This window comes from Hylobates moloch, unplaced genomic scaffold (assembly GCF_009828535.3).
Source record: "Hylobates moloch isolate HMO894 unplaced genomic scaffold, HMol_V3 SCAFFOLD_11, whole genome shotgun sequence".
In the NCBI taxonomy this organism is placed as follows: domain Eukaryota; kingdom Metazoa; phylum Chordata; class Mammalia; order Primates; family Hylobatidae; genus Hylobates; species Hylobates moloch.
In genome coordinates, this window is record NW_026652286.1 from 20,046,288 (window position 1) to 20,071,166 (window position 24,879).

General features: G+C 38.7%; 1 protein-coding gene across 4 annotated transcripts in view; it reads left to right on the forward strand.

The window, feature by feature from the left end:
* The window catches only part of BDNF (brain derived neurotrophic factor), a 67,868-nt gene that overhangs the window by 24,572 nt on the left and 18,417 nt on the right, over window positions 1-24,879 (forward strand). The window contains exon 1 of one of the 4 annotated variants that reach the window (XM_058446877.1): window positions 21,807-22,031. The exons of the other annotated variants lie outside the window; for them this stretch is intronic. Coding sequence (XP_058302860.1) covers window positions 21,807-22,031 — 225 coding nt within the window. Of the gene's footprint in view, window positions 1-21,806; window positions 22,032-24,879 lie in introns of those variants that run through there. 4 annotated transcript variants of the gene reach the window in all.

Below are 24,879 nucleotides of genomic sequence, written 5' to 3' on the forward strand. Positions count from 1 at the left end.
ACTTAGAAAGGTCATGGACCCAATTATTGACTATATGGAATCATTATTGATGGCAGATGCAAAATGGAGCTCACTAATGTACTGACATTGAAAACCTTTTGCAGGGGAGAGGAGGGGGAGTGGTAAATGTGTGTGTTCTTTAAGTGGAACAGGAAGGTATTCTCTTTTCTGTAGAAAAATTTGAGTATCTGGTCAGATAAGTGTGGAAGCTTTCATTTAAATTAAGTATTTAAGTTCAAGTAGAAGCTGTAGGGCACTTATCCTCTTGATGAGACAAATCTTATCAAGTATACTAGATGCTAAGAAGTGGCTCATTGCCCTGATGTCTCATTTATAGATTGATGTTTGAGGATGGGTTGCATTAGGTGAGTTAGGGGGCTGGGTGTGGGACAGGAGAACGATTGGAGGGAAGCGAAGTAAATTTACAAGCTTTAGTGACAGCCATAATAAAGTAAAAGTTTATTTCCAGAGAGCCTAGAGAGCAAGGAATGTTATATAGTTTTCCCCAAAGGTTCACTTGAAAGAACTTTTCATTGGTTGTCATGGTAGTAATGTCCTGATTTTGAAATCTCCCAGAACCTAGTAGCTCTTAAACATGCTTTCATGTTGGTTCTTTTGGTCTGACGGAAACTTTATGATGACCCTCGGTGTTTTTGACATGCCTCTGCATTTTTGGAGTGAGGAGGTCAGGCAAAGGAGGATTTCTTAAATCTAAGACAGTATAGTAAGGAAACATAAGATTATATGATAAAAAAATCACTGAACTTCAAATTGACTTACTGAAATAAAACCTAGAAGGCAACCTGTCGTTTAATTACAACTAGCTTGTATAAAATTAAAATTTATAAAATGGTAATTCAAAGAAAATAAACGGGCAGTTCCAAGTAATTTAAGCAACTCACTAAAAATTGAAGTAATAGTGCCACCTAGAGAACAAAATCACCAGCTTTACCAGCCAAATGGCTTATTTCCATATGAACCATTTTTCCAAGGCTACAGTTACTAGGATTTCCTTGTTACCATATTCAGATCTTGTGAGTGTGTATGGGGGTGGGGGGTGCATGTGGAATTACAGATGAAATTTTAAAACAAGCAGATCCACAATTTGATATAGGCACTAAATCCTTTTAACGTTGTAATGTAGCCAAATGTAGAATAGCATGCCAGGAATCAACGGCTAGCCTCCTTTTTAACATTTATTATTTTCATGGATATGTACCGAGCTGAACCATTGAGTATAAAGGTTCTGATTTTATTTATTTGCTACAGGCAATTCATTATACTTTCTGAGATACAATAACACCAAATAATTTGAGTAGAGAGACCTTTAAGAATGTTTTTGATTTATGATCTACCTTTAATGATCTCAAAAGATGTGAGAATAAAGTCAAATATAAGCAGGACTTTAAACACACACACTAAAAACAAAAAAGAAAAAAAGAAAAAGGAAGAAAATTATAAGGATTGCCTTAACCTTAAAATAGATGAAGGTATACATCTGAGCCAGCACCAAAAAAAAAAAAAAAGTTAAGGAACCAGGAACCAATAATTACAAATTGACTTAAAATTCTTGGATGACAAAATATATTATTTAGTTCATTTTTGCATGTGCCCACAATAGCATCCAAAACAGTTCTGGTAACAGGGGAGGCGCTTTGATAAATGTTGCTGAATGCACTAATAGATTGATTAATGGCTGCTTCAGATTATCACTAGTGATGTAGACAGAAACTTCATGAAAATGGTTTGTCTTGCTGGAAGAAAGGCAGAAATTGGAGGAAAAGGTTTAATAATATTTTTCCCCAGTACCTATTATAAAAGTCATTTAGTTGGCTTAGTTCTACAATTTCTTATGTGTAATTTGATTCACTCATGAAATTGTGAATATATGAAATGTTAAAGTTGATTCAGACAGCAACTATAAACTTGTGGATTTTCTTTTAAATGTCTTCAAAATTTTTAAATGCCAGTGGAGATGCCAGCTACTGTGCTTCAGGGAGTAGAATATAGTATATCTTAAATTTGTGCCAATTTCTGGTAAGCAGAGAAAAAGTTGCATGATAACCAAAGAAAGTCATTGTTTGTGCTTTGTGTTATTCGTGGAAGCAATCAGGTGCAGAAAACTTTCTTTTTCAGAAAAAAAAAATTACTAAAATAAAGGTGCGTGTGTGTGTACGCACATATACCTAAAGGGAGAGAGAGAGAAGGAAACTTACTAAATAAAATTTTTGCCACATGGGATTTAGTCTAATCAGTCTTGGTTTTGGAGTTGCTATCATCAGTAGTTCTACTTCTTGATTCTTTCGTTCTGCCTTCATGTGCCTTTGAAAACTGAAACTATGCCCAAATTAAAACAAGTTTTTCTGTCTTTTCACATGTTCACTTATTTCTTGAATGTGTTTTTAAACACAGACAAACTTCTTTTACATCATGTAGAATCTGAAGGTCGAGAAATTTGCAGTCATTTTGCTGGAGAGAGATGCTTGGCGGAGTCCCAGGCCACATTCCTAGGCCAAACTCTCGAAGGTATTCTCTCTTATGCAACATTGGGAAAATACATCCAGCACCGACATGTTGGCTGATAATGTGTCTGAAGGCACAGACGATATGCTTATCATATGAAACATAAAGCCAGCAGATATTGCAGACATTCTGTTGAATGATAGAATCTGGATCATTTACATTTACTTAAATATAAAATACTATGATTAAGTTCAAAAAATCAATTTAGGAGAGAATAGAGAGTTGGGGGCACGATTTTAGGGGATGACTTATCAGCAGATTGTAGAAAGGAAACTTGAATGTTTTAAATTAACTGCAAGTTCAGTATAAGCCAGTGGTGTGACAAGAGTCTGTTATCATAGCTACTGAAATTTTGGGCTGCACTGCTAGAAATACTGAAATGGAGAAGCTAATAATTCTTCACTTTTTAAATAGACTGTATCTAGAATATTATCATCAGTTGAAGGAAATGAAATAAGTTGCTTTAGGTACATCATTGATAAATTAGTGTACATTCAAATCACTGTGACCAGGATGCATAAGGAATTTGAAAGTATTGCATGTGAGCAATGGTTGAGGGGACGTGGAATGGATGACTTACGGACAAGAAAACTTAGGCTGGAATGGCAAGTGGTTTTTGAATGTTGGGTTGAGAAGAATTCTAAAACTGTGAAGGATTAGTAAGAAATAATGTTCAGATTGCTAATGCCTACTGTGGCTGGGAGATTAGAGTGTCAATATGTGTGATGTATTTTTGACATCCTTATTTTGAGGATGGGCTTCAAAGATTTGACGAACTGTCATAAGTGTAATTTGTGTTGCTTCCGAGAGCAGTTCTAGAACCAATGATGTAAATTTAGATACTCTACATGGTAGTTAGAAAACTTTCCATTAATTTAATTTAGCAAATATTGAATACCCACTGCATGCAGAGCACTTTATTAGAGGAATATATAATAAAGAAAAAAGAGGTCTGGTGTGGGGGCTCATGCCTGTAATCCCAGCACTCTGGGAGGCTGAGGGGCAGAGGATCACTTGAGCCCAAGAGATCATTACCAGTCTGGGCAACATAGCAAGACCCCATCTCTACAAAAGACAAAATTATCCAAGCCTGGTGACAGGCACTTGTAGTCCCAGCTACTTGGGAGTCTGAGGCAGTAGGATCGTTTGAGCCCAGGAGGTTGGGGCTGCAGTGAGCCGTGATTGTCCCACTGCTCTTCAGCCCAGGTGACAGAGTGAGACCCCGTTGGAGGGAAGGAAGGGAAGGAAGGAAGAAAGGTAGGAAGGCTGAAATGAAACCCTTTTAGAAATGACACTAAAATGGGAGGTTGGAGTAAGGTATTTTCTGAAGTGCCTTTATACTTGTTTTTTTCTAATGCATTGGCCATAAGTCTGCTCCTTATTTATAGTTCATAAACAATCCTAATGAGAACAGTTATATATTTCTGCCTTTGAATCATCTACTTGATGTGTTTAGCATCATGAATCGAGTATCAGAAATCCCTCCCATTTCTTTGCAAAGAGCTGTATTTTACTTTTCCTTATTCGTATGCAGATTCTCAAAATTGGCTGTTTTTCCTTTGGGTTAGACAGAACAGAATGTCTGGAAAAAAAAGAGTTCTTATCAAATTCAGGTGCCCAAATTGCTTAAGAAATTAACTTTTGAGATTATATTTTTTTAGAGTTCAGTAGCTAAACTAAGAAAACTTCTCATCGTTCACCTTCACCTTTTGGAAACCACAAAATCTTCAGATATTACAGTTTTCCAAAGAGTTTCTCTTTTTAAATATAAACAAAAAGGAATTGACTCCTCCCCCAACTCCCTCAGGCCTCAGCATGGATAGAGTTACTTTTTTTCTTTAATAATTTATAACTTATTTTGCTCTTCTGTAGAACGGTTGGAGATTAAGCAATATGGACATGACATAAAATGCAAGTTAGATCATAAGATGAGCAGCCCACTCCAAGTATGAATGAGTACCTATTCTTTGTGATCTCTCATACTGCTTTTAGGTATTAATAGTGTCAGTCAGCAAAGCAAACAGTTTAATATTTACATCTCCTTTAGGATATCATATATTTTATAGTTTGTATGTGTTCTTGCGTGTATGTTTTCTTCTGTTTCAAATTCTTTTTTCCTAAAGTAACACTGTTATATGTAGCAAATGGTTCTTTCATTAATTCATTTGTTAATTCACCATGCATTAATTGAATGCACAGTGAGTGCCAGGCACTGGGCTACTTGGATTTCTTTTCCTTGTATTGATCCATATATCTTCAGGTGCTCTTTGATATGGCTCTCTATTGACTCTCTCATATAAGGTTTTCATTACCTACTTACATACTCCCTCCCAAAGAGGACTGGTCCAAAAGTAAAATCTTGAGGAAATTCTCTGAGTTATTTCAGAACTTCTTGCCCCCAAACTGCATTTTTAATTATTGACTGGTAGCATTTTGGAATAACTTACCTCTCTGTTTTAAAGATTGAACTTCTTTATCCTCTCTGATTTTCAGGTGTCAGTTTGTGTTTCAAATTGAGACAATAAAAACGCTTGTTAGACATTGTCTTACAGCATTTTGCTGTCTGAGAATCTTTCATGAAGAACTCCTTTTAACAATGACTCTATAGCAGAAGCCACAGTAGAGGGAGAACTTCTGAATCAAAGATGGTATTTGAGTCTATGATTTTATGATGGATTGTTTTTTTTTTTACATACAAGGATATGCATGAGTCTTTTAGTATTCAGGAATCTGTTCTTCACTTGACAGTATTTATAAATTGTGTGTTTCCCCCTAGAAAAACTTAAATTGTGAGAATGCTTCCATTTACTAGAAGTTGGTTAATGATTATGCCAAATAAGGAAAAGAAGACAGAAAAATCAGTTTAGTGAATGCTATTTTGCCTTTAAATTTAGTAATTTAGTAACGGTATCTCTTTGGGGTTTACTAGAAACCACGTATTAATCCAATACGTCTCCTTTCATTGTGAAGTCAGGAGGTGATTTTGCTTAAATGTGTAGTATAGGAATCTGTATGTGGTGTTCGAGGATCATGTAAATATGCTGATATAATTGGAGCACAATTTGGCATCATTAACTCAGAAATATTTAAACTCTTGCTTTACAACATGGAAGCAAATTTGTGCATAGTTTGTGTGTGTGTGTGTGTGTGTGTGTGTGAATCTTAAAAAAAAAAAAAAATCATAGGATCAGGAAGTCGGAACAGGTCCCACTTTCCTTCTAATACCAAACCTACAGCCGTGTTCCTTGCCTTCTCTTTTACTCCCGAGCAGGACAGACAGGCAGATGACCATCCTGCTGCCCATTTCTGTGTATATTCACTTGCATTGAGAGTTGTATTCACCTGCTTGTTGAGAGTATTCACAAATGGTAACCTGATAGATACTTCTTTAAAAATGTGAATTTTTTTCATTGTATAATGTTTAGAAATAATCATGTATAAATGGTTGAGTATTAATACAGGATTGCCTTATCTTAAGTATTTTATTAATCATTAAAATGTGGTGTCATTAATACAATTTATTTTAAGTGCTTTTCCTAAAATATCAGATTATTTTTCTGATATTCACATCCCTGACAATGACTTTCTTAAACTTCGTAGCCAGGAACAGAAAACCTAACACTGCATGTTCTCACTCATAAGTCGGAGCTGAACAGAGAGAACACCTGGACTCAGGGAGGGGAACCACACACACTAGGGCCTGGGGCAGGGGGCAGGGGAAGGGAGAGAGTGCATCAGGACAAATAGCCAAATAGCTAATGCATGCGAGCCTTAATACCTAGGTGATGGGTTGGTAGGTGCAGCAAACCACCATGGCACATATTTACCTATGTAACAAACCTGCACATTCTACACATGTATCCCAGAACTTAAAGTAAAGTAAAAAAAAATAATAAAATAAAATAAACTTAGTAGCATCTATTGTTTCAGAGCTTGTAATTGCTCTTCAGTCAGTCTTACATAAAAACCTAGGAGAATCCTCACTGTCACTGTTCCATGAGGTGTTAGGAAAACTTGCTCTAGTGCAGTGCCCCAGTAGGCATTGGTACTGAGACCAAAATTCAGTTGTTTTGTTGTTACCATGATTCCTACATGATTTCACTTGTCACGTAGACAAGATTGCACACCTTAACAATAATCTTATCCAAATGTGTGGTATTCCATACATTTTAGAAATGCATTCACATATCTCATTCCATTTGATCCTACAAATAACCCTACAAAAAAGATTGGCAGACATTATTTCTATATAACAGAGGAGGAAACTGGAGCTTAGAGAAGCTAAATAGCAATCCAAAATGCACAGCTATAGAACCAGAGCAAGGATGATAGCCCAGTGACTTCACCTAACCTAGTCCTCTTACCACCATTCCAGCTGTCTATAACCAAAACCTGCAGTATTCAAGTAAGAAACCATATCTTGCCCTTGATGCATTAATGTAAGACCTGGAGCAGGGACAGGCTGATATTGCCACCCTGGCCTAGTATCCACTTTTCTCTCCAGCAGAGACTGGTACCCTTCTGTGTGCCAAGGAATAAAGTAGTAATGGGAAGATTAAAAATGTTTATTCCAAGGAGTTTTTTAATTTAATTTTTTTAAAAGAAAAAACTCTTAGAAAAATGAATATATGACTTTTGATGTATTGTTCCTTAGTAACTTAGTTATAATTTTGCTTAAACCTGAGAATCTTGCTAAGTGAATGATTAGAAATACTAGGTGGCTGGCAAGATGGCAAACAGGAACAGCTCCAGTCTGCAGCTCCCAGAGAAATCAATGCAGAAAGTGGGTGATTTCTGCATTTCCAACCGAGGTACCTGGCTCATCTCATTGGGACTGGTTAGACAGTGGGTGCAGCCCACGGAGGGCGAGCCAAAGCAGGGTGGGGCGTCACTTCACCCAGGAAGTGCAAGGGGTCGGGGGAACTCCCTCCCCTAGCCAAGGGAAGCCCTGAGGGACTGTGCCATGAGGGACGGTGCTATCCGGCCCAGATACTACACATTTCCCACAGTCTTCTCAACCCGCAGACTAGGAGATTCCCTTGGGTGCCTACACCACCAGGGCCCTGGGTTTCAAGTACAAAACTGGGCGGCCGTTTGGGCAGACACCGAGTTAGCTGCAGGAGTTTTTTCTCATACTCCAGTGGCACCTGAAATTCCAGTGAGACAGAACCATTCACTCCCCTGGAAAGGGGCTGAAGCCAGGGAGCCAAGTGATCTAGCTCAGTAGATCCCACCCCCATGGAGCACAGCAAGGTAAGATCCGCTGGTTTGAAATTCTCACTGCCAGCACTGCTGTCTGAAGTCAATCTGAGATGCTCCAGCTTGGTCAGGGGAGGGGCATCCGCCATTAGTGAGGGTTGAGTAGGCGGTTTTCCTCTCCCAATGTAAACAAAGCCCCTGGGAAGTTTGAACTGGGTGGAGCCCACCACAGCTCAGCAAAGCCCCTGTAGCCAGATTGCCTCTCTAGATTCTCCCTCTCTGGACAGGGCATCTGGGAAAGAAAGGCAGCAGCCCCAGTCAGGGGCTTATAGATAAAACTCCCATCTCATGGGACAGAGCACCTGGGAGAGGGGGTGGCTGTGGGCGCAGCTTCAGCAGACTTAAATGTTCTTGCCTGTTGGCTCTGAAGAGAGCAGTGGATCTCCCAGCACAGCACTTGAGCTCTGCTAAGGGACAGACTGCCTCCCTAAGCAGGTCCCTGACCCCCATGATTCCTGACTGGGAGACACCTCCCAGCAGGGGTCGACAGACACTTCATACAGGAGAGCTCCGGCTGGCATCTGGTGGGTGCCCCTCTGGGACAAAGCTTCCAGAGGAAGGAACAGGCAGCAGTCTTTGCTGTTCTGCAGCCTCTGCTGGTGATACCCAGGCAAACAGGGTCTGGAGTGGATCTCCAGCAAATTCCAGCAGACCTGCAGCAGAGGGGCCTGACTGTTAGAAGGAAAACTAACAAACAGGAATAGCATCAACATCAACAAAAAGGATGTCCACACAAAAACCCCATATGAAGGTCACCAACATCAAAGATCAAAAGTAGATAAATCCACAAGGATGAGGAAAATCCAGCACAAAAAGGCTGAAAATTCCAAAAACCAGAATGCCTCTTCTCCTCCAAGGGAGCACAACTCCTTGCCAGCAAGGGAACAAAACTGGATGGAGAATGAGTTTGATGAATTGACAGAAGTAGGCTTCAGAAGGTGGGTAATAACAAACTCCTCCAAGCTAAAGGAGCATGCTCTAACGCAATGCAAGGAAGCTAAGAACCTTCAAAAAAAGGTTGGAGGAGTTACTAACTAGAATAACTAGTTTAGAGAAAGAACATAAATGACCTGATGGAGCTGAAAAACACAGCACGAGAACTTCGTGAAGCATACACAAGCTTCAATAACCGAATCGATAAAGCAGAGGAAAGGATGTCAGATACTGAAGATCAACTTAATGAAATAAAGCATGAAGACAAGATTAGAGAAAAAAGAATGAAAAGGAAGGAACAAAGCCTCCAAGAAATATGGGACTATGTGAAAAGACCAAACCTACATTGATTGGTGTACCTGAAAGTGACGGGGACAATGGAACCAAGTTGGAAAACACTCCTCAGGATATTATCCAGGAGAACTTCCCCAACCTAGCAAGACAAGCCAACATTCAAATTCAGGAAATACAGAGAACACCACAAAGATACCCCTCGAGAAGAGCAACCCCAAGACACGTAATTGTCAGATTCGCCAATGTTGAAATGCAGGAAAAAAATGTTAAGGGCAGCGAGAAAGAAAGGTCGGGTTACCCACAAAGGGAAGCCCATCAGACTAAGAGTGGATCTCTTAGCAGAAACCCTACAAGCTTACAAGCCAGAAGAGAGTGGGGGCCAATTTTCAACATTCTTAAAGAAAAGAATTTTCAACTCAGAATTTCATATCCAGCCAACTAAGCTTCAGAAGTGAAGGAGAAATAAAATCCTTTACAGACAAGCAAATGCTGAGAGATTTTGTCACCACCAGGCATGCCTTACAAGAGCTCCTGAAGGAAACACTAAATAAGGAAAGGAAAAACTAGTACCAGCCACTGCAGAAATATACCAAATTGTAAAGACCATTGACACTGAAGAAACTGCATCAACTAATGGGCAAAATAACCACCTAACATCATAATGACGGGATCAAATTCACACCTAACAATATTAACCTTAAATATAAATGAGCTAAATGCCCCAGTTAAAAGACATGGACTGGCAAATTGGATAAAGAGTCAAGACCCATCAGTGTGCTGTATTGAGGAGACCCATCTCATATGCAAAGACACATAGGCTGAAAATAAAGGGATGGAGGAAAATATACCAAGCAAATGGAAAGCAAGAAAAAGCAGGGGTTGCAATCCTAGTCTCTGATAAAACAGACTTTAAACCAACAAAGATCAAAAAACACAAAGAAGGGCATTACATAATGGTAAAGGGATCAATGCAACAAGAGCTAACTATCCTAAACATATATGTACCCAATACAGGAGCACCCAGATTCATAAAGCAAGTTCTTAGAGACCCACAAAGAGACCGAGACTCCCACACAATAATTGTGGGAGACTTTAACACCCCAATGTCAATATTAGATCAAGGAGACAGGAAATTAACAAGGATATTCAGGACTTGAACTCAGCTCTGGACCAAGTGGACCTAATAGACATCTACAGAACTCTCCACCCCATATCAACAGAATATACATTCTTCTTAGCACCACATCACACTTACTCTAAAACTGACCACATAATTGGAAGTAAAACACTCCTCAGCAAATGCAAAAGAATGGAAATAATAACAAACAGTCTCTCAGACCAAAGTGCAATCAAATTAGAACTCAGGATTAAGAAAGTAACTCAAAGCCATACAACTACAGTGGAAACTGAACAACCTGCTCCTGAATGACTACTGGGTCCATAACGAAAAGAAGGCAGAAATAAATATGTTCTTTGAATCAATGAGAATAAAGATACAACATACCAGAATCTCTGGGACACAGCTAAAGCAATGTTTAGGGGAAATTCATAGCAATAAATGCCCACAGGAGAAAGCAGGAAAGAGCTAAAATCGACACCCTAACATCACAATTAAAAGAACTAGAGAAGCAAGAGCAAACACATTCAAAAGCTAGCAGAAGACAAGAAATAACTAAGATCAGAGCAGAACTGAAGGAGATTAGAGACATAAAAAACCCTTCAAAAAAATCAATGAATCCAGGAGCTGGTTTTTTGAAAACATTAACAAAATACATGGACCGTTAGCCAGACTAATAAAGAAGAAAAGAGAGAAGAATCAAATAGACGCAATAAAAAATGATAAAGGGGATATCACCACCAATCCCACAGAAATACAAACTACCATCAGATAATACTATAAACACCTCTATGCAAATAAACTAGAAAATCTAGAAGAAATGAATAAATTCCTGGACACATACACCCTCCCAAGACTAAACCAGGAAGAAGTCAAATTCCTGAATAGACCAATAACAAGTTCTGAAATTGAGGCAGTAATTAACAGCCTACCAACCAAAAAAAGCCCAGGACCAGACGGATTCACAGCTGAATTCTACCAGAAGTACAAAGAAGAACTGATACCATTCCTTCCGAAACTATTCCAATCAATAGAAAAAGAGGGAATCCTCCCTAACTCATTTTATGAGGCCAGCATCATCCTGATACCAAAATCTGGCAGAGACACAACAAAAAAAGAAAATTCCAGGCCAATATCCCTGGTGAACACTGATGCAAAAATCTTCAATAAAAAACTGGTAAACCGAATCCAGCAGCACATCAAAAAGCTTATCCACCACGATAAGTCGGCTTCATCCCTGGGATGAAAGGCTGGTTCAACATATGCAAATCAATAAACATAATCCATCACATAAAGAGAACCGATGACAAAAACCACATGATTATTTCAATAGATGCAGAAAAGGCCTTTCATAAAATTCAACAGCCCTTCATGCTAAAAACTCTCAATAAACTAGGTATTGATGGAACGTATCTCAAAATAATAAGAGCTATTTATGACAAACCCACAGCCAATATCATACTGAATGGGCAAAAGCTGGAAGCATTCCTTTGAAAACTGGCACAAGACAAGAATGCCCTCTGTCACCACTCCTATTCAACATAATATTGGACATTCTGGCCAGGGCAATCAGGCAAGAGAAAGAAATAAAGCATATTCAAATAGGAAGAGAGGAAGTCAAATTTTCTCTGTTTGCAGATAACATGATTGTATATTTAGAAAACCCCATCATCTCAGCCCAAAATCTCCTTAAGCTGATAAGCAACTTCAGCAAAGTCTCAGGATACAAAATCAATGTGAAAAATCACAAACATTCCTATACACCAATAATGACAAATAGAGAGCCAAGTCATGAGCGAACTCCCATTCACAATTGCTACAAAGAGAATAAAATGCCTAGGAATACAACTTACAAGGGATGTGAAGGACCTCTTCAAGGAGAACTACAAACCACTGCTCCAGGAAATGAGAGGACACAAACAAATGGAAAAATATTCCATTCTCATGGATAGGGAGAATCAACATTGTGAAAATGGCCATACTGCCCAAATTTATAGATCCAATGCTATCCCCATCAAGCTACCATTGACTTTCTTCATAGAATTACAAAAAACTACTTTAAATTTCATATGGAACCAAAAAAGAGCCCGTATAGCCAAGACAATCCTAAGCAAAAAGAACAAGCTGGAGGCATCACACTACCTGACTTCAAACTATACTACAAGGCTACAGTAACCAAAACATCATGGTACATAAACAGATAGATAGACCAATGGAACAGAACAGAGGCGTCAGAAATAACGCCACACATCTACAACCATCTGACCTTTGACAAACATGACAAAAACAAGCAATGTGGAAAGGATTCCCTATTTAATAAATGGTATTGGGAAAACTGGCTAGCCATGTGCAGAAAACTGAAACTGGACCCCTTCCTTACACCTTATGCAAAAATTAACTCAAGATAGATTAAAGACTTAAACATAAAACCTAAAACCATAAAAACCCTGGAAGAAAACCTAGGCAATACCATTCAGGACATAGGCATGGCAAAGACTTCATGACTAAAACACCAAAAGCAATGGCAACAAAAGCCAAAATTGACAAATGGGATCTAATTAAACTAAAGAGCTTCTGCACAGCAAAAGAAACTAACATCAGAATGAATAGGCAACCTACAGAATGGGTGAAATTTTTTGCAGTATATCCATCTGACAAAAGGCTAATATTCAGAATCTACAAAGAACTTAAACAAATTTACAAGAAAAAAAAACAACCCCATCAAAAAGTGGGTGAAGGATATGAACAGACACTTCTTAAAAGAAGACATTTATGCTGCCAACAAACATACGAAGAAAAGCTCATCATCACTGGTCATTAGAGAAATGCAAATGAAAACCACAATGAGATACCATCTCATGCCAGTTAGAATGGTGATCATTAAAAAGTCAGGAAACAATGGATGCGGGAGAGGATGTAGAGAAATAGGAACACTTTTACACTGTTGATGGGAGTGTAAATTAGTTCAACCATTGTGGAAGACACTGTGGTGATTCCTCAAGGATCTAGAACCAGAAATACCATTTGACCCAGCCATCCCATTACTGGGTATATACTCAAAAGATTATAAATCATGCTACTATAAAGACACATGCACATGTATATTTATTGTGGCACTATTCATAATAGCAAAGACTTGGAACCAATCCAAATGCCCATCAATGATAGACTGGATAAAGAAAATGTGGCACATATACACCATGGAATACTATGCGGCCATAAAAAAGGATGAGTTCATGTCCTTTGCAGGGACATGGATGAAGCTGGAAACCATCATTCTTGGCAAACTAACACAGGAACAGAAAACCAAACACCACATGTTCTCACTCATAAGTGGGAGTTGAACAGTGAGAACACATGGACACAGGGAGGGGAATATCACACACTGGGGCCTGTTAGGGGGTAGGAGGCTAGGGGAGGGATAGCATTAGGAGAAATACCTAATGTAGATGATGAGTTGATGAGTGCAGCAAACCACCATGGCACCTGTATACCTAGGTAACAAACCTGCACGTTCTGCACATGTACCCCAGAACTTAAAAGTATTAATAACAAGAAGAAAATAAATACTAATAAAATAGAACACAGCATACAGCAGTGATTCTCAAACACATTGAGCATCAGAATTACCCTTGAATGTTTAAAATATGTATACATATGAGATCTTAGTCTCTAAGATTTGTAAGTTTGGTATCGGGTCCCTGGGCCTATGTTGGGTTTAGAAACTTCTACAGATGGTTTGGACGTATAGGACAGTTTAAGAATTGCTGAACTAAAATCAAATAAACTGAATATCCTGTGATTTAGAGAGACTTGTCATTTATTTCACTATCCAAGTACTTGCATTAGAGCGTGGCTAGAAGGGATTTGCAGCCTTGTAAATAATCAGAAATTCAGACACTTTGAGATGAGAGAACTGCTGAAGATTTTATTCTGACTTGAAAGAAATTTTCTAATTAGAAACTTCCAGGTGAGAGCAAAGGCCTGCAACAATATTCTTGAGCCAGAGGAGGATCGAGTTTGACTCCAGGCCTAACACTTACTAGGTCTATGACCTTGGGCCAGTAATTTAAATTCTCTGTATCTCAACCTCTCAACAGGGTATTGGTAGGGATTAAATGTGTTAGTGCCTGTGAAGTGCTTAGAGCAGTGCTTGGCATAGTAAATGCTTAATGAATTTCAGCCACTGTTTTTATTATTAGTACTTTCCAGCTCCCCAAAAAAGATACTTTTTTTAGACTTGTATTAAGACAATAAAAAGTTTAATCAGCATGCTTCATACCTAACTATGCTTCACTTTACAGCAAAATTTACAAGACTAAAACTGTTTTGTTGTAATTCTCTGAGTCTCATGTGTTTATTCATGACTTTTTCTGCTCTTTATTCATCTCAATTCTACTCATTCTTCAAGACCTAGCTGGAATTCTGTTTCTAGAAAGACTCTTGCCCATAATAATAAACCTTCCCTATCTGAGTTCCTAGGTGGTCTGTACCTCACAATTTGGTAATTAATTGTATATGCACTTTTATAACAAATCATTATTGTGTGTCTTTGCTGCATCAGATTTTAGGCTGGAAGTTGTGGATATGATGTTTTTGTCTAGAAAAATGTTCTAGAATGTCCTACTCAGGACAGTCTGTTGACTTTAAAGACACATTTCCTAAATAGAAACTTCACGAGGCAGCCCCAGCCTGTACCTGTGTTCCTGGACCTGATGATCAAGTTTGATTTAAGCCTCACCACTTACTAGCTCTGTGATTTTGGGCAAGTTACTTGAATTCTCTGTGCGTAGATAGAACAATGTTGAGGGAAATCCCTTTCCCCCATCCTTGTGTTTCCACAAGGGAACTTGCTTCCTAATAAGTAACACTTTCAGGGGAATATTTTAGGCCCTTCTCTTATCCCTATTACTTGTTCTTTCTGTGAAAAGAGGAGAGGTTAATCTGATTGATGAAATCCTTAATCTTTCATCTTCTGGACTGTAGAGCCTGTGAACCAAAGCAATGGACCACTTGCACTGAAATTGAGGCTGACCCTGTATTTTGATTCTGATTTGGCAACTTGTTTCTATTCTGTTCCCAATTCAAAATCCCAAGGGGAGAAGGAAGATAATTGATTACCAGAAGTAGGTAATGGTGGTAGGAAGTTGACTAAATGGTAACTTTAAAAGTTGCATGAGATATAGTCCTTATCCCAGAGAAGCTAAGTTTGCTTTTTTTTTTTCTTTTGTGTATTTTAGTATTATCTCTACAATTAGATTGTAAACCCTTTAAAAGCAAGAATATTTCTACATTTTCTTACTCCTGATAGCACACAGTAGACTGCTGGGTACATACATAGTAGGTGGCTCTGTAGGTACTTGCTAAATGATTCAACATGTTTTTCCCTCATGGAAAAAGTAAGATTTCAGTATTGTTCTTATCAGCTAGGAAGGCACTCTGAATAGGAAATCAGTTCTAGGTAGGTATTCATAAATGGGTTACGATTTCCAACTTACTTGCCCCAGAGGCTCGCTAATATTGAACTCTGCATGGGTACTTTATCTTGCTTCATGAGCTATACGTGCTAAGGGGTTAGCAGATCATATAATCTTTTGATCTATAAAATATTATCTTTATTGAACAAAAACTTAGGCCAAAGGCTTTTCTCCTCTGCCACCTTCCTCCCTCTTTTCATTCTCTTTTTTGGGAATGCCCTTTGTGCATGTTAGTTACAGCATGTACCACATTGCACTGTATTGTTGGTTTTTGGGTCTAACCCACCTTTAACACTGCAGTCCCCAATGGCAGAAATTCAGTCTCATTTATTTTGATGTCCTCAGTGCCTGTGCTCAGAGAATGTCTATTATATGAACAAATAGTGCAAAAGTAAATTTTAGGAGAAGACTACATCACACTCATCTAAACTGCAAGTTTGACAAGTTGACATCCAAAAGAAAGGCTCTCCCAAACAACCTCGCCACAGAAATTTGGGTGACCTTTGTAGCTCTGGAGGAAGCAGAAGCAAAAATGAAACCTAAAAATTATTTGTGGGTTTTTAAAAAATGTTTTCTCATGGAGTAAAGAAGGTCTATGGCTGAGTTCTTTTCATATGAGGGAATGACAGAAACACAGCTGGTTCTGACTTTCAGCTTCAGCTGAGCGACCAGAGTTCTGCTGGTGAAACAGGAACTTGTATTTTGCCCCTGACATGCACCTTGAAGGTGTCAGCTCATTGTCCCTGTGTTCACATAAATCATTTTTTAAGGATTGTTTTCGATCTTGTGAGCCTCTAACTAAATGATTAACCATGCAAAGTTGGCCATTTGGGGTAATACTGAAGCACTTCTCTTGAGGGCTATTGACAGGTGGGAATGTGCCCGCCTCCTTGGGTCTCTGGTTTTCTTGTCATACTTGAAAATCAGTGACAATTTAAACTTGGGGCAATTACTTAGCAAATCCATTGAGTTACCAAGTTAATTATTCCCACTTTGCATGAAGCAACCTTGAAAAATGATTTTCCTAAAGCAAAGTACATCCAAACTCAGTAACTTCTTAATAACCTTTGCTGAATGAATAAATGAATAATTCATAAAAAAGTAACATATCTTTAATTCTTACTTACAGGCACTTTAAGCCTCTTGTGTAAGAGGAGGCCTCGGCCTGAGATAACATAGGATAGTAAGCCTCCTAGAGAAATTTCTATATGGAAACATGGTCTGCTCAATGAAGCTGGAAGTGAGAGGACATTATATTTGACCATTATATTTGGCTTCAAAGCTTCTCAACATGGGGCCCAAAGTCAAGGTCCCTCGTTTCATTAAGAGGAGGTCCAGGAGTGCATGACACCCATCAGACTACTGAGACCCAGCTGGAACTAGGCACCTTGCACAGGGGACTTGCCTAATCAAAATAGTTCTTATTGTTTCTGAGTTCCAAGTAACTAGTTTCCTAACCCAGTGTCTGGATAGTAGTGCCAAGTGGGAGTACCTTCAATGAACTTCCTCATGAGGTTATTTCTAGCCTATTGGAATGTTTCGTTTTAGGAGGGTGAGGAAAGGAAGTCTTGAATTTTTGTGCTTAGTTTAATGTTGTGATACAGCTTTGACCATCTGTTTAATGGGAGATCTGTTTTCCAGATGACTATAGATGTGGAAAGGAGAAGTTTTTTGAGTGTTTTTTTTTTTAACCCCCTTTAAAGAATGGTTTTTCATTTAGTCTCTACATTTGGGGCTAAAAGGTCCTCTAGGGAGCCTTTTCAAAAGTATTTGAAGTTTGCTTCTGATTTCAGAGGTGAGTGGGAGGCCTATCTGTGTATGACAGACACATGTCTCCAACAACTATATGTTCACAAGGACTAAGAGCCATCCTTTTGGGTCCATCATCCAACATTGATCTCACATTCGTGTTTGTATTAGTATCTTTACAGTGTGCTCCCAGTTACATCTCCCTAATTTCCCTTAGTAGGCTTTACAGAATTTGCAGTGTATTCAATGGCAGATGACCACATGTGGAGTTATTTAACCACATCTTCCACTGCAAGTCAGCCCGCTCTTGATGTCTGTTTATGTTTAGATTCCATCTTTTGGAAGATTTCATTCTTCTGCACTATCTCAGTATCTCAGATGCTTTTAGGACTGGGTCCTTTTCCCCTCCTATGTTTGGCCATGGCCACCCCCTCAGGGTTGTGTTGTGTTTCACAGCTGCTGTTTGTAGGGTTGACCTTTACAATGTACAAAGCTCTTTCCCATATGTTGAGAATCCCTGGTGTGATGCGGTGAGTTAGGCAGGGTGTGTATATGTGTCCTCATCATATTACAGTGGTGAGGCAACAGGGTTTTTGAATTTGTTCACCCATGAATTTGTTGGTAAAAAATGGTCATGTATCAGCCATTTCACAGGGTCAGCTTAATAGAAAGTGGGAGTTAGGCAGGACCAGAACTCAGGATTTCAGCCCCCGGTCCCAGGGACTATTCTCTATACCCAATTGTCCCACCTTCAATCAGTTTCTTCTAGGGAAATATCTCCAAAACTGAGATGGCACCCATAGGACTTCTTAATTGTAGTCACTACCAGGAAAAACAAGCAAAGGAACTGGTGTAAATCTCTGTTTTTGGTGATTAGTAGAGATTGAGAGATTGTCTTGTGTCAAAAGTAAAGCCACTAGATTAAATGTTTTGTTAAAAAGTTGGTTATTTTTAATTTAATTATTTGACAGTTAATTTACATTATTCAAAAATCAAAATAAAATTTAAAAGAAGTTTACATTGAAAAGTTTTGCCCCACTTATACCCTGCTCACCCCAGTATCCCCCAATACATACCATCTATAAGGTGATCATTTGTATTAGTTTCTTGTGAATCCTTGATAGTGTGTTTTATATAGATACAGGTAAATATGAATATGTACTATTATTTCCCCCCCACCCCACCATTTTTTTTTTTTTTTTTTTGAGATGGAGTCTCGCTCTGTTGCCCAGGCTGGAGTGCAGTGGCACGATCTCGGCTCACTGCAAGCTCCGCCATTTTCCCCCATTTTTAAAACAAAAGGTAGTAGCCATATACACACTATTTTACACCTTGTTTTATCACTTACTAATATGTACCAGAGAGCTTTCTATCATTTTGTACATATGCACCTATATCTGTCAATTTATTCCCAGAAGTGGAATTGCTGGGTCAGCAGGAAAAAACATGTATAATTTTGATAGGTATTGCCTAATTGTCCTGCAAAGGGCTTGAATTGTTTGTACTCCCACCATTAGTGTATGAGAAGACCTGTTTCTCCATAGCCTCATCAAACAGAGTGTGTGAGATGAGATGAGAAATAGGAGGTGAGCAGTCTTTTACCCCATCCGTAGTTTGCAGTGGGAACACTGCACAGTTCCAAGAGCTGGTGCAGGTATCAGATTAGTTCCAGTGGAAACAGTGCCTCACCATGGCCATGGGCTTGTGCCAGCTCTAGTGACACACACGGAATGGACCCACATTGCCACTTGCAGAACTTCCTGTAGCAGAAAGTTGAACATGCATTCATTATTCACCTAACTAGCCATGCTGGATCTAAAGAGCACAACAGTGTTTTTAGAACCAAAAAGAACATTGTTTCACCACAACACACTGTGTATAAGGCTTTCAATGCTCTTTTCTCAGCTATTAACATTATTTTCAGGACTGAGTTCAAGAGATGTATCCCAAATCACAGGGATGTCTTGCTAAGCTTGGAACTTTCATACTCAAGGGATGCTTTTTTGAGGAATGATTTTACACTTACTCAACATTTGTAATTAAATAATTAGTACTTTATAAGATAAATTTAAACTGCCCAAGTAAAATATAAACACTGAACTATGATGCAATATTGCTAGACTTTTTCCTTAAAGTTGCCAAGTGGTTTCCTGCATTAGGCAAATAGGGGATCATATAAAAACGCCATGATTTACGGCCGAGATAACATCTCCACCATTTGAGCAGCATGTATTCCAGGTCATCCTCACATAACTCCTTACCATTCTGATTAGAAAGGTTGATTCTCAGTCTTATTTTTCTCTGAGGACAGCAAAAAAAAAATCCCCTTCAGTTCCACTGCATAGGAAAGTGTGGTAAATGGAGCCGGGCACAGTGGTTATTTAATTTAAATGGACAATATTTTCTTATAGAATTTTGACAGGGCCACTTTATAGGGGAAAGTCACTCCTCTTCCCCTTTATAGAAGAGTTGCACCTGGACAGTTGCACTGATGACTGTGTCCAGTCTACACAAGAGGTCATTCCTGGGCCTAAGAATGGACTGCCAAAATCTAGCTGACACACTATTGACAAATACACATTTTCTTTTGTTAATAATACCTGTGAAGGCTTTCATAACAGGCATTTCCAGTTTTGTTCTCAGGCTCCTTGCAGCTGCTCCTCTAAAAGTGTGCTGTCTTCCAAGAGCTGACAATGGCCAGAAGCAAGGTGTCCTGTCTTTTGTGCCATCATCATCTAACTTGCCACACACATTTGGGATGTCAGCCTAGGTATAGGTTTTGTATCCACTCACTATGGCTTGTGGGTCTGGTTGCCTTTGTTATTCATGCCGAGGGCCTCTGGGCATCAGTTTGGTGTGAGAGAACCCATTCCACGACCCTCCTTCCTTTGGCTGTTTTGACTCGATGGCTCTTGTTGGCACAGTCTGTGAGTGTCTGATGCTCTATCCACGCCGGACCATCTGTTCTGCTATCTCTGTGGTCTGAAGTAGTTGTCTGAACTATTCCTTGATAATAAATTTGAGATGATCTTGTTCTACCTTTCTTTTCAAGTCACATCCCAGCCCCTTAGTCACATTCCCGAAGAACATGACAAATGGATGGGTCACAAGTCACGTAGCATAGGGTGTCAGACCACCAGGCTTTGAAGGGATTCTGTTGGGTGCTAAAAAGAAAGATTTTATGTCACCACGATTTTTTTAAAGGCATATTGACACTTAGGCCTTAATTGAAAGCATTCTTACTCAAGTAGAGTTGACAGAGGAGTATTTGGTAGCCACGGTTGCTGGTCTGAAAAGCATGTGGTTCTGTTTAATGCCCAGTGAGATCTTCTCAGAGGAAAATGTTCTGACATCTCAAACAAATGACCTTCATGCATAGTTTTGACATGATACCCTATTAAGTATGCATGTATGGTTGGTACCTTGTGGTAATAATTCAATACTGGGAACAGAGTAGCAACAAAGAAACATTAGGGTTATATTTAACCTCTGTGGAATTAGTGTGTAAACAAACTGCTTATCAGAAATGCTCACATGAGGCTTTGTTTAAATAAATAAGAAACTGGCATATAGGGTCTGCAGGATATCTCTGCCAAGTAGACCTCCCTCACATTATAAGACACCACATCTATGTCTGACCCCATATGGAAAGTGGCATAGCAAGCCAGCACTGGTTCATATTCCCTTTCCACCACATAATGGGTATGTGATCTTAGGGAATCCACCGAAACTCTCTGGGCCTCAGTTTCCTCAGCTATAAATGGTGGATAATCACATTATCTACCTCACCATTAATAAATGTTAGCTATTATTTTTTATCAAGCTTAATACAAAGAGAAATATTTTACTTATTTTTCCAGCTGCCCAGAGCATCTTCCAAAATCCTATCACCAACAAATACTGTATTGTGTTTATTATAGCAACTATGTAAAAATGGAGTCCCTGTCCTATGCTTAGATGAAATATGTTGGTGTTTGAGTTTGCATGTCTTCTACAGGAAATCAGTGTTTAGTGAAAATGGGTGGAGACAAACAGATGTTTTCACAGTCCTGTTGTTCACAGTACCGCCAAATTGAATGTTTCCATATAGGTGCATTCTAATGGCTTAAATGATGTGGATATTTTCTGGCCAGCCATATGGATCTTTTGTCATCTAAGATGTTAATATTTTCCTTATATTTTATACTAGTTCTGGAGTACAGCCAGTTTCTTGAATAGGGTCCACATGGCTCATTATGCACAGGGCCTGGAAACTGCCTTACTCGTGCTGTTGAAATGAACAGTGACACTTCAGAAGAGCTGGGACCTGGGGTAGAGCAGTGGCTAGGAGAACATATTCAATTATACTTCCTCCTGCATTAAGCTACAAGTAATGAGCACTTTCCTGTGCTTTACAGTAAGTAATTAAAAGAAATTATAGAGTGGGATGCAAAAATAACCCGAAGGACAACTGGATGTGTGGAGCCACCAGTTTTCTCCGTGTGTGCACAAGGTTAATCCTTGTTACTACTCAGAATACTGAGTTTCTACAGAAGGGGTTGCAGGTCCACACATGTTTTGGCGTCTACCCACACGCTTCTGTATGGCATGACTGTGCATCCCAGAAGAAGGGCTGTGCTGTGTACCTCCACGTTTCAGTGGAATTTAACAAACTGATCCCTGAAAATGGTCTCATAAAGGTGAGTAACAGAAAGCTAATAGCATTCTCTTGCTAATTTTATCTTTCCCCCAAGATTTCTTGATAATAGTTTGAAAAGGAGTGTTATTCTTTGGTCTCTAGAGGCAACTTACCTTTCCAGTTTCTTCCATCACCTGTTTTCACCTCTCTTGTTTTTTTAAATTTAATGCTGTATGTATTTCAGAGGATAGGATCTAATCTAGTGCGTCCCTTCATCAGGTGAGAATTATTCATCTCACTTTCATTTTAGCCCTTCTGAATTAATGACATTGAAGCCCAGCAATTTGGTCCTACGATGGGTTTAATTATGTATAGATACTCTTTCTATAATGGAAATTGCTCAGATAACTAATTAACCACAAGAATACACTGACTATGGAAAATTTCAGGAGCACCGTCTGTGGAAAAACTGGGAAGGGCATGCTGTCACCACAGCTCTGGGGTCTATTAAAAGTGTGGTTATGCAGCACTGGTGTCTAGTGGGGTGTTGGCTCTCAGCTGTCAGAATTCCCATAGCATTTCATGGCAGAAAGTCAAGGTGTCCAGCAATACTCTGAAAGCGACCTGTTGATTAAAGTCGTCAATTCTGAAGAAAGAGACTGAAATAAGACAAATGGGTGTTAACTTTTTTTCTCTTTCTCTCTTTTGTAAAAATGTGTGATTGTTCTGGCATGTTCCCAATCCCCACATAATGCCAACATCTTTTCTTAAAGGGAGATTCCCTTTATCCTTGGATCTGAGAGTTATTGCATGTTCTCCCTTTAGGGACAATGAATGCAGTTGCATCACCCTTGCTTTTTTTTTTTTTTTTTTTTGTACACAGCATGCTTATTCTTGGATGCAGGGACTTGAAAGACAAAGCCCCACCTGGCTTTCACAACATCTCCTGTTAGTAGGTGTGCCTTGTGTGTAATTTGAAGGAGGCGGTCCCTTAGCTGTGTTTACACTGTACTTTTCAATGTGGGGCTGAAGGTAGAATCAACCATACTTAAGATGCCACCTGGGGAAATAGGGTTCTGCGTCATCTCAGCCCCACCCATTTGCAAATGACTTAACAGCAGCACTATTAGGGTTCCTAGTGTGAGTCATTTGCATTTGGACTGGTGAACTTGGTGACTTCTTGGTGTTTGGAAACAAACAACCTTTGCAGTCTTTCGTAAAAAGCCTAAACAGTGGACCAGTCTCCAGTTCTACTTGCAAAGCTGCCCCCATCAAATCCCTCATAATGTTCAACTTAAAAAATGTTACACTTTTCTCTGGAAATCTAACCTTTTTTCCTTTTTTAAAAGCCATTTTAAGTACTTCAGTCTTGAATCAAATGATCCCAAATATTGGACACCAACCTAGAAATTGGGTTACCTCCTGGGAACTTTATTGAAGAAGAGAGATTTTGGTTGGAGAGGGGGTTTCGATGTTCGATACTTATATTTACTATTTTAATATTTCATTGTTGTTGCTGCTGCTGCTGTTTTATTTTGCGAGTTTCGTTTGTTTAAATTTCATGGTATTTGGTAGGAGAGAGCTGGATCTGTTGGTTTCAGGACAAGTCTAGAAATAAGAAATCTGCCTTGAGTGAGTGAGTTGGTTCCCTCTGTTGCTATTTCACCATTAAGGACCAAGGGAACTCACAAGGACCAGAGACATCTGGCTAAAAGCAATACTAGTGTGACTGGTCATCTACTACCTGCCATAGTTGGTCGTATCATTTCCAGTATGATTCTGATTGAGTGAGTGATATTGGGCTATGTTCAGGGATCAGGGAGGCTAATTATGCTTATATTGCCTTGTAGCATTTTGGTAAGAATTAATGATTGTGTAGATGTCCAGAGTTAGGCCAGCAATATTCTAAAAGTTCTCATTGAACTAATCATGTTTATAAGTAGCCTGTACTTTCTATCATAAAACAATAGTGGAAAAGCTAGTTGACATAAAAGGAGCCCAGATTTTACTTAAGTAAAAACACAAAAGCAAAGATATTTTCCCACATAAATTACAAAAGCAAAGATATTTTCCCACATAAATGTCCCCATAAAACAAGTTGAACCAAAGAGGAAAGATTCACAGGTAACTGTATGACACGCTAAGAAAGTATCATAATATTTAACTTCAACCTTTTATTTCCTTATCCTAAGGCTGCTTAGGATATCCTAGGCTGCAGCCTCTTTTCTCTTTATCATTTAGTCTAGTGCTTCTCAACTTTGACAAGTAAAAAAGTTATTGCACTAAATAAATCTTATTGAAATGCAGGATCTGATTGAGTGGGTGGGGTAGGTGGAATGAGGGTGGGGAACTTGAGATTCTGCATTTCTTAGAAGTTTCTACTTTATGTTAAAATGGCTTATCTATCTCAACATTGAGAAGTAAGGTTTCACTTAATTTCAGCCTGTGTAATTTTATCCCATATGTACATTTCCTAAAACTCTCATCTCAGGCCCCTTGAGTTTCTCCTTTAGTTAAAATATTTTTAGGAATAAATTTGAATTGCATTAATACACAATTTATAAATTTAACACTCAAAAAATTATTTGAAGTTTGAGACTTTAGGTTGCATGAAATCAATTTCATACTTGAAAATTTTCTATAAATTCAGAAGTCTGTGTATTTAAATACAATTTAAATACCTGTGTTACAGGGATATTTGTTTTTCTATCTCTCTCTGCACCATTTCCAGAGTCATCATCCCTGTACAGGAAAATTTTTCCCACATGATTTCACCATAGTTAAATTCATTAAATATGATGCTTACTTGATAATTTTTCCAGGTTCTTTTTTTTTTTTTTAATTATACTTTAAGTTCTACGGTACATATGCACAACCTGCAGGTTTGTTACATATGTATACATGTGCCA